Genomic DNA, 9,536 nt, shown 5'->3' with positions numbered 1-9,536 from the left:
TGTTTGTATATTAGGATATTTATTATTATTGTTTTGTCATCATGCAGATGTTTGTTTTCACCACGTGCTCCAGAGGAAGCTTACTATGTTAAGCGAAACATGTACGGCAACTAGGATTCAACTTAACATCTGTTTATCTACATTGTACAGACGACCTCTAGAGACGGTCACCATCCTTCTCTATGGCCGCCTTATGAATCTGCCAACATCTCCAAGATTCCCAAATTTCCATAGTGTCTTTAACACCTTTTATATTTAAACCTTTCAGGATGCAGCAATAAGTTAACAATGCAGTAAAGATAAAGGTAAGATAAAGGTAAAGGTAACAATTACATAAATTGATACTAAGAGGAAAAAAAAATGACAAAAAAAATTTAAAAAGTCTGAATTATGTAAACTAATCATGTAGCTAGAACAGTGATACCCAGAGACTAATAGCGATGACATAGAGAGAGCAGCTGATGAGGCAATGGGACAGAGAAGAGACAGTGCACTACATGCATGATGACACAGAGGTACAAGCTGACTGGTAGACGAGGAGACGAGGAGCAGTAGATGAGAAAGTAGTATCGGAATCTGGGGTGATTCACACATCTCTCCACCCTATAACTGCTGGGTAGCATGTTTTGGGATAGACATAATACCAGAGCCATAAACAGACGCACCCATGGGTGTCAGCTCCCTGTGAGTCTCTCACACCCTAGTGAGGCATGCGTTGTCAGGCTCATCCTAATTCACAAGCCAAACCAAGAGCTGCCTATCTCCTCCTCCTCACCCAGTCTTATAAAGGCAATCATTTGGTGATTCACGGATCCTGTTCTGAAAAAACAAGTGACCCTCCAGCAGCCAGGATGAGCAGGTCAGGTCCATCAAAGGTCCTCCTGTGCTGGGTAGCTCTGCTAAGTGTCTGCAGTAAGTATCTGAAATAATAGGATAGGTACCTATATAGGATGAAAGGAGATAACTGTATTATAACTGACTGAATGAGATGCTAAACGATTGAGTTACCCAACCAGTTCAAAAGATTTTTGTTAACAAGCAAAAGCCTATTAATAGATTCTGAAGAACATACATAATGCAACTATATATATAAATATTATATGAGTATTGTAGTCATAATTTTAGAATTATATTTTTTATTATTTATTATTGATTAGAATAATATTATGTATTTTTATAATAGCAAATAATGCTTATAATAATATCAATTATATAATTTGTAATGGTGCAGTTATATGTTCATATTATATTTAAGGATTGCAATAATAATTAGAGGATTACAGATATATAGTATTATTACTGTAAGTAGCAGTGGTAGTAGTAATATGTTCTATAATAATAATAATACTCTTTTGGTTATAGTAGTAGAGTGCATATTAACAATTATTATTATTATTATTATTATTATTATTATTATTAATAAAAAATCATCATAACGTTAATAATAATTATAATAATAATGATAATAATGGCAGTAGTAGTATTTGTATTAGTATTTGTAGTGATATAGCAGTATATACCAATAATCACAATATCAATCAATAATAATATTACTGAATAATAATAATTTAATAAATATAATAAATATAATAATAATATTTTATTACTGAATTAAAAAATAATTATTGAACTCAAATGATAAAATTCAAACATATAGTTACACATTTACAAAAAAAATGTAGTAATAATAATAATAATATTAATATGGTTATGATAATTACGATTATAATTCTGTAGTGCAAGTGACCGCTGACCAACATTTGGTTTAATGAAATGTGCATGACATTAAATTGTAAACCGATAAAGGTGTCTGTCCACAGTGATGCTGTAGTCTTTCTTCAATTCCGAGGCTCCCCAGGGATGCTCACTACCCCACCCTGAAACACAAAATTGTATATTGGTGTTAAATTGATGTCTGCATTCAACATCCATATACACGCCACTCATACCAAAAATTTTGTTTTAAGATGTTTTTATTTGTCTTTGTTTAAAAAATTAATAACAGTAACTATCATCTTCATCATCATCATCAAAATCATAATATATTTATTATGCTTTTTTTTTTCTTTTTGTCCTATGGTACAGCACATCGATTCGTAAAGTAATAGGGCTTACATTTATTGATTTATTTATTTATTCATTTATTGTTAATCTTCTGAAAACAGAGTATCATTTATTCTGCTAAATTAATTCATTGGAAATTATGTCAAGAATCTATAATACTACATAACCCATCATCTACTTTAGTGTATTAATTTAATGAACAAAATAGTATGCAACTTATATTAGAAAATGTAGTAATCGTCTCCAATTTATATGGATAGTGGCAAAATAAATATATGAATAAATAATTATATTAGTATGGTTAATTGGTATACCGTGTTGACAAATCGCTTTCAACTACCTTCTTTCTAGAAGAAAGAATCAGTGGTGAAGGGCATTGATATACTGGAGTTTTCTATTGAAATTTGTTAATGGCTTGTTCACAACAAAGTTTCAGCATTCCAGATGTGTTTTTGCCTATGCAGTTTTAAATGTTTTTGATGCATCTGTATATATTTCCAGTGCAGTCCAGTGCATTTTTTTTCCTCCTTTTTTTTTTAATTTTTTTATTTTGACACTTGAAAAATCCTTTTTTTCATTAGGACACGTGTGTTCCAATGCAGTCTGCAGCATTTACAAGCGTGTTCATGCAATCCAGAAGAACAAAATGCCGCAGCTTGTACTTTCGTTAAAAGGACTGGACCTCACCGCACTGGTATGAACTAGGGCCCTAGGGCTGGTTCACACCATATGCAGTCCAGTGCGTTTTATATTCTGCATCAAAAACACATGGACTGTGTTTACAATCAATACCAATGGCCCTATTTCACACCAGTGCAGTCAACAAAAGTAGAACATGTTGTATTTTTTCTGTATGGAACACATCTGGAACACACATGCCTTCAAATGAGATGAAGAAAAAAAGAGGGGAAAAAAATGCACCGGAACGCATCCAAAAAACATAAAAAACATGCCAGCACAAGTGCATTCAGAACGCAGGGATTGTGGTGTTAACCAGCAATACCTCTTGCACACAGAAGAAGTAATTAACTGATGTTCATACTCAGGATCTTATGGACAGAAAGATCCATAAGGACCTTGTGTAAACACGTATAAAGGTACATATGCGTATACATGTTCTTCATCCTGTTCTAGTAGCCAGTGCTGCAATATACACGCATATACACACGTATGTGCATAAATGACTGCACTCAAACATAAAATGCTCTATTTTTATTTTATAGCTCTGCACTCATTGCTGTATTACTGCAGAAGAGCCCTTGGGCCATCCTAGATTTATTAAACAAAATTTTGAGTTTTAAAGTCAGAATTCTGGGCATTTGATGTCTCCTGTTCTACAGATTAGGGATCGACCGATTATCAGCAAAGCCGATATATTGAGAGCCGATATGCACTTTCCCCAATATATCGGAATCGCCCCCAGAGGTTACCGATATTACCGATATTACGGGAAAGTGCTTGTACCGGAGTGATGCCTGCAGCTAAAGGCATCACCCTGGTACTGGCGTCCATAGCCGACGGTCGGCTGTCTTGTCATGAAAACCGATGCGGCTGAGAAGCTGCTCGGCTGTCATTACAAGGAGCTGGAGGGGACGTCCTCCCCCCCTCCCGCCACCTTCCGCAGCTCGCCCGGGTCTCCAGTCCCACCAAGAGATCCGGGCAACCAGCCTGCACGGCCACCGAAGACCCGATCAAAGCCACATTTGGCTCTGATAGGGTCTCCATGCAAAAACCCAGAAGTGATATCATGACATCACTTCCGGGTACTGGCACCAGATTTTTAAAAATGACAGCGTTCAAAACAGCTAAACTTGGCGTTTTAAATGCTTTTAAGTGCAGAGGAGGGGTTTGGGGTCTTTTAAACCCCCAGATCCCTCCACAAGAGTACCTGTCAAGTAAAAAAAAATTTTAAAAAAAATTTTTTTTAAATGTACGAAAATATCGGCCCATATAGGCCAATACTGATGCGTGATGACCAAAATATCGGTATCGGCAATGAAAAAACGATATTGGTCGATCCCTACTACAGATTGCAGCCTGTCAGCTCTTAGTGTGGTCAAAGCAGACATCTCTTGTTCTCTGTCTATGGTGCTGGGTGAAGATGAAATTATTTGAGAATATAGTAGAATGTCTTTCAGCTACTGAGGATCCAAGCTGTAACAGAAGCATTTAATACATGCCAGGACTTGGGGTTCCTCAAGAGCCAAAGGCGTGCAGATTAGCCAGCCTAGTCTGTATATTTGTGGTTGGATGCACAGCCAGGTTTGTGGCCAAGCAGTCAGCATTTTGGCCTTGCAGTTCTGTGGTCCTTGGTCACTATGTACATGAAGGATGTGTGTTCTCCATGTTTGTGCACAAAATCACTGCTGAGAGACCAGAATAAACTATACAGAAGGGCTCCTGTTTGGTTCTACTCTCGGCAGACCAATAGATTGGCATGGAGGAACAGTAAAGTGCATGCACTGTGCAGCACTAGCAAAGATGTCTGCACTCGTGTACATATAACTGCAAATAATACATTGAAATAAATACAATGTGCTGTGTAATATGAAATATTATACAATAATATTTTGTATGCTAATCAGCAGGTGAGGCTCTAGGCTTTCATACAGTATATTACAAATGGACCCTTCTAGTCCTTTTGTATTGAATTGTATTGTAATTGTACTCCTTCCTGTTATTTTGTAAAGCACTGAACAAACTTTTGATGCAATATAAATCCTACTATATAATAATAATATTAATAATAATAATAGCAGACTATCCTTAGACCCTTTAACATCTTGCCACCCACCCACAGTAATTGTACTGAGGGCTGGCAGCAACTGCAGGCTGGGCAACACATTGGTATGTCGCGGCCTCTTATTTGGGTTTGGGGCACGCATGTGTGCGTCCCCAGCTGACTCGTGCTGTGATTGGACACCTCGTGAGTTTGACAGCTGATTTCAGCTAATCGGCTGTGGCCAATCACACACAGGAACAGAAAACTGTACAGGGAACAGCGATCTGGCTGTTTCTTCTCCCTAAAAACAAAAGGAAGAAAAAAAAAAAGCCAGATAGTAAAGTAGAAGCAGCACATAATACACACATTACACATTGTTAGGCACACACAAGTTAACCCCTTCCCAGCCAGTGTCAGTACAGTGTCAGTGTACAGTATTATCACTGATCACTTTATTAGTGTCACTAGCGAAGTCCGTATCAGTTATTGACCCTGCCAGATAATGTCTGTTAGCGCCAGATTGCCTGCCACCCTATCACAGTCACACTATAAGTCTCTGATCACCGCCATTACAGTATAGATTCTATAGCTGTGCAAATTTTGTATATAAACCATAGTTTGTAGAAGCTAGAACTTTCGCACATACCAATTAATATACACTTTTTGGGATTTTTTTTTTCAAAGCCATGTAGCAGAATACATTTTGGCCTAAATGTATGATTCGATTTTTTTTTATTTTTTTATCGGATATTACTTTTTTTATTTATATTGCAAAAAAATAAAAAACCCTGTGGTGATCAAATACCACCAAAATAAAGCTTTATTTTGTGAAAAAATGATACAAAATGTCATTGCATACAGTGTTGCATGACCGTGCAATTGCCAGTTAAAGTAGCACAGTACTGAATGGCAAAAAATGCGTTGGTCATGAAGGGGGTAAAATCTTCTGGAGCTTAAGTGGAAATGGAAAAAGTCTGTTGTTTACAGATGTAAATAGCTCGTAACATAACGAAAAGTCAGGGCAATGAGATGAGTGTTCCCTTATTAGATGGCCGTCTGAGATTTCAGTGAGACAAGATAAGCCTGAAAGGATATCAGTACTGCTATGCTGAGAATCCGTCAGTTTCAAAACATATGAAAAAAAATATAAAATGGGCAAAACACCTCTCCCTATGATTTATTAAAATATATCGAAATATATTAATTAGCCAATTTTCAAGATAATTTTATACATATTCAAAGCTTAAAAAAAAATCCTACACATTCTCATTCCATAGAATAACAATATTGACGACATTGCATTGTATTGCGTTAGTCATCGACAAACATAGAAGTTTGAGGTTAAGTTAATACCATTTATTGGCTAACTAGATTAGTAGTGCAAGTTCTCCAGCCATGCTGACTAGCGTACTTTGAAAGTTTGCATTACAATCTATTTAGTTAGTCAATAAATGGTATCATCCTAAACCCAAACCTCTAATATATTAACCATATAATAAACAAATATTGTTGCTGAGATAAATCACAATACTTGCATCTATGTTCTCATTCAAAGTTGTTTAATATCTGGTTCTTCAATGTCTTTACAGATGCTTCTCCACTTAAATTTTGCAAAGATCCAGGCTACAGGCCCTCTGGTCCTAATGGTAAGTCACACTTGAATATTTCAAAAAACTGTCAAGAGGTAAACAAGGACACTGCCATCGTTGACCTCTGCTTTCAAAAGTGCTAGTTGCATGCTATTATCTTGGCCCTCTGGCTTCAATATTTTGACTCAAACATCGAAACAAGCATAAATAAGGACATCTCCATGATTTCCATGTTTATTCCCAGTCAACGATTCTGAATGAGCTGAAGCCAGAGGGTCAATTTAACAGAATATCTGAAAGAAGGCCAACAGTGGTAACCCCCAAATTTTTCTCACAATGAGTTTTTATTAAGGGTCAACCTGAAATTTACACTCCATTGATTTATAGAGTCTGGTCTGCTGATTCAGCTTTTGGCTTTATATATCTGTACTTTATCTCCCAGTTATAGTTCCCAGGTTTGTTCCAACCATCTATGGAGTTTAACTCCACCTGCTACAAAAATATGTTTTTTGAGACATTGCTATGGTCCACAAAGACCCAGGGCACCCTTGGGCACATCCAGAGTGAAAAGTAGCATGGAGCCACACTTTTCCTTGTTCTGTATATCTCTTCTGTTTTCCCTCTCTTTCTTCTCTCAACCTTTTTTCACAGTGTCCCTTCTTCTCCATTAGTATCTTGAGTATTTCTTATCATTAGACTTCATGTTTGTCTGATCTTTAGTCTCAGACAGGAAGATTCTACTAATTTTCCTCTCCAACACTTACCTGCTCTGAGAAATATCTAATATCTTATTTTCAACTACTAAATGCTCCCTTAAACACAAACAGTTAACACTCTTATCCATCTTAGGAAGTAAGGCCTGCATGCCTGAAACCCAGGACACTTGAATTTGGACCCGATGCCAGTGTTTCACAGGCCAGGTTCCAGCAGCACCCCCTGGTTGTTTACAGTCCTCCTTTGTCCATGTCCATGTTGTTGCCAGTGAATAGGCCTGGGAGTTCATGCATAATTCTCAACACTGTTTATTTCCTGAAGAAACATGTAAATGATCTGCACGGCCCTCCATCAGTTCTCGAAAATGAAAATACCATCTTTTTTGTTGCACCAACCTTTTTAATGCCATATGTCAACTAAGGGTATACAAAGTAACCCATATAAACCAATATGGACTATATTTAAATTGATGGACTCTGAAATGTAAAAATCCTACTGTATATACAGTATCTCACAAAAGTGAGTAAACCCCTCACATTTTTGTAAATATTTTATTATATCTTTTCATGTGACAACACTGAAGAAATTACACTTTGCTACAATGTAAAGTAGTGAGTGTACAGCTTGTATAACAGTGTAAATATGCTGTCTCCTCAAAATAACTCAACACACAGACATTAATGTCTAAACCACTGGCAACAAAAGTGAGTACACCCCTAAGTGAACATGTCCAAATTGGGCCCACCCACATGGAAGAAAAATATATTTAAAATATATTTTAAAAAAATAATTTTAATTTATTTTTCCCAAATATATTGGAAATATATTTGAAATGCTACAATTTTGGCCATATTCTATATATTTCTAAAAAATTTTCCCTAAATATATTGGAAATATATTTTTCTTCCATATGGGCAATTAGCCATTTTACCTCCAAAGTGTCATGTGACTCATTAGTGTTACAAGGTCTCAGGTGTGAATGGGGAGCAGGTGTGTTAAATTTGGTGTTATCGCTCTCACTCTCTCATACTGGTCACTGGAATTTCAACATGGCACCTCATGGCAAAGAACTCTCTGAGGATCTGAAAAAAAGAATTGTTGCCCTACATAACGATAGCCTAGGCTAAAAGAGGATTGCCAAGACCCTGATACTGAGCTGCAGCACAGTGGCCAAGACCATACAGCGGTTAAAAAGGACAGGTTCCACTCAGAACAGGCCTCGCCATGGTCGACCAAAGAGGTTGAGTGCATGTGCTTCATATCCAGAAGCTGACTTTGGGAAATAGACGTATGAGTGTTGCTAGCATTGCTGCAGAGGTTGAAGGGGTGGGGGTCAGCCAGTCACTGCTCAGACCATACACTGCGCACTGTATCAAATTGGGCTGCATGGCTGTCTTCCCAGAAGGAAGCCTCTTCTAAAGATGATGCACAAGAAATCCTGCAAACATTTTGATGAAGACAAGCATACTAAGGACATGGATTACTGGAACCATGTCCTGTAGTCTGATGAGGCCAAGATTAACTTATTTGGTTCAGATGATTCAAACGTGTGTGGTGGCAACCAGGTGAGGAGTACAAAGACAAGTGTGTCTTGCCTACAGTCAAGCATGGTGATGGGAGTGTCATGGTCTGGCACTGGGGAGCTACAGTTTATTGAGGGAACCATGAATGCCAACATGTACTGTGACATACTGAGGCAGAGCATGATCCCCTCCCTTCAGGGACTGGGCCACAGGGCAGTATTCCAACATGATAACGACCCCAAACACACCTCCAAGATGACAAATGCCTTGCTAAAGAAGCTGAGGGTAAAGGTGATGGACTGGCCAAGCATGTCTCCACACCTAAACCCTATTGAGCATCTGTGGGGCATCCTCAAATGGAAGGTGGAGGAGCACAAGGTCTCTAACACCCACCAGCTCCATGATGTCATCATGGAGGAGTGGAAGAGGACTCAAGTAGCAACCTGTGAAGCTCTGGTGAACTCAATGCCTAAGAGGGTTAAGGCAGTGCTGGAAAATAATGGTGGCCACACAAAATATTAACACTTTGGGCCCAATTTGGACATTTTCATGTAGGGGTGTACTCACTTTTGTTGCCTATGGTTTAGACATTAATGGGCATGTGTTGAGTTATTTTGAGGGGACAGCAAATTTACACTGTTATACAAGATGTACACTCACTACTTTACATTGTAACAAAGTGTCATTTCTTCAGTGTTGTCACATGAAAAGATATAATAAAATATTTACAATTTAAAATATGAGGGGTGTACTCACTTTTGTGAGATACTGTATTTTGAATTTTTAGGAATGTAGTCAGTACATTGGTCTTATGAGCTACTTACCTAGGGTAGCTATCTTCTTGCCCAAAGTTTTTAGCTCTCCACTGAAAGTAGCATTATGTATCACGTGGATTATTTTGTGTTAATCACAGTTATTAAATTC

The 9,536-nt window shown here is 37.5% G+C and overlaps 1 protein-coding gene across 1 annotated transcript in view; it reads left to right on the top strand.

Annotated features, from left to right (window-relative positions):
* The first annotated feature begins 763 nt into the window (after positions 1–763).
* LOC309560190 (uncharacterized protein) overlaps positions 764–9,536 on the top strand; it is a 30,043-nt gene continuing 21,270 nt past the window's right edge. The window contains exons 1-2 of the mRNA XM_082263763.1: positions 764–912; positions 6,376–6,432. Coding sequence (XP_082119889.1) covers positions 852–912; positions 6,376–6,432 — 118 coding nt within the window. The 5' untranslated portion in view covers positions 764–851. The remainder of the gene's footprint in view (positions 913–6,375; positions 6,433–9,536) is intronic.

The sequence above is a fragment of the Pelophylax lessonae genome, assembly GCF_965119305.1.
Source record: "Pelophylax lessonae genome assembly, chromosome: 7".
Lineage (NCBI taxonomy): Eukaryota > Metazoa > Chordata > Amphibia > Anura > Ranidae > Pelophylax > Pelophylax lessonae.
The sequence above is the reverse complement of the archived record's forward strand: the minus strand, read 5'-3'. Positions and strand labels throughout refer to the sequence as shown.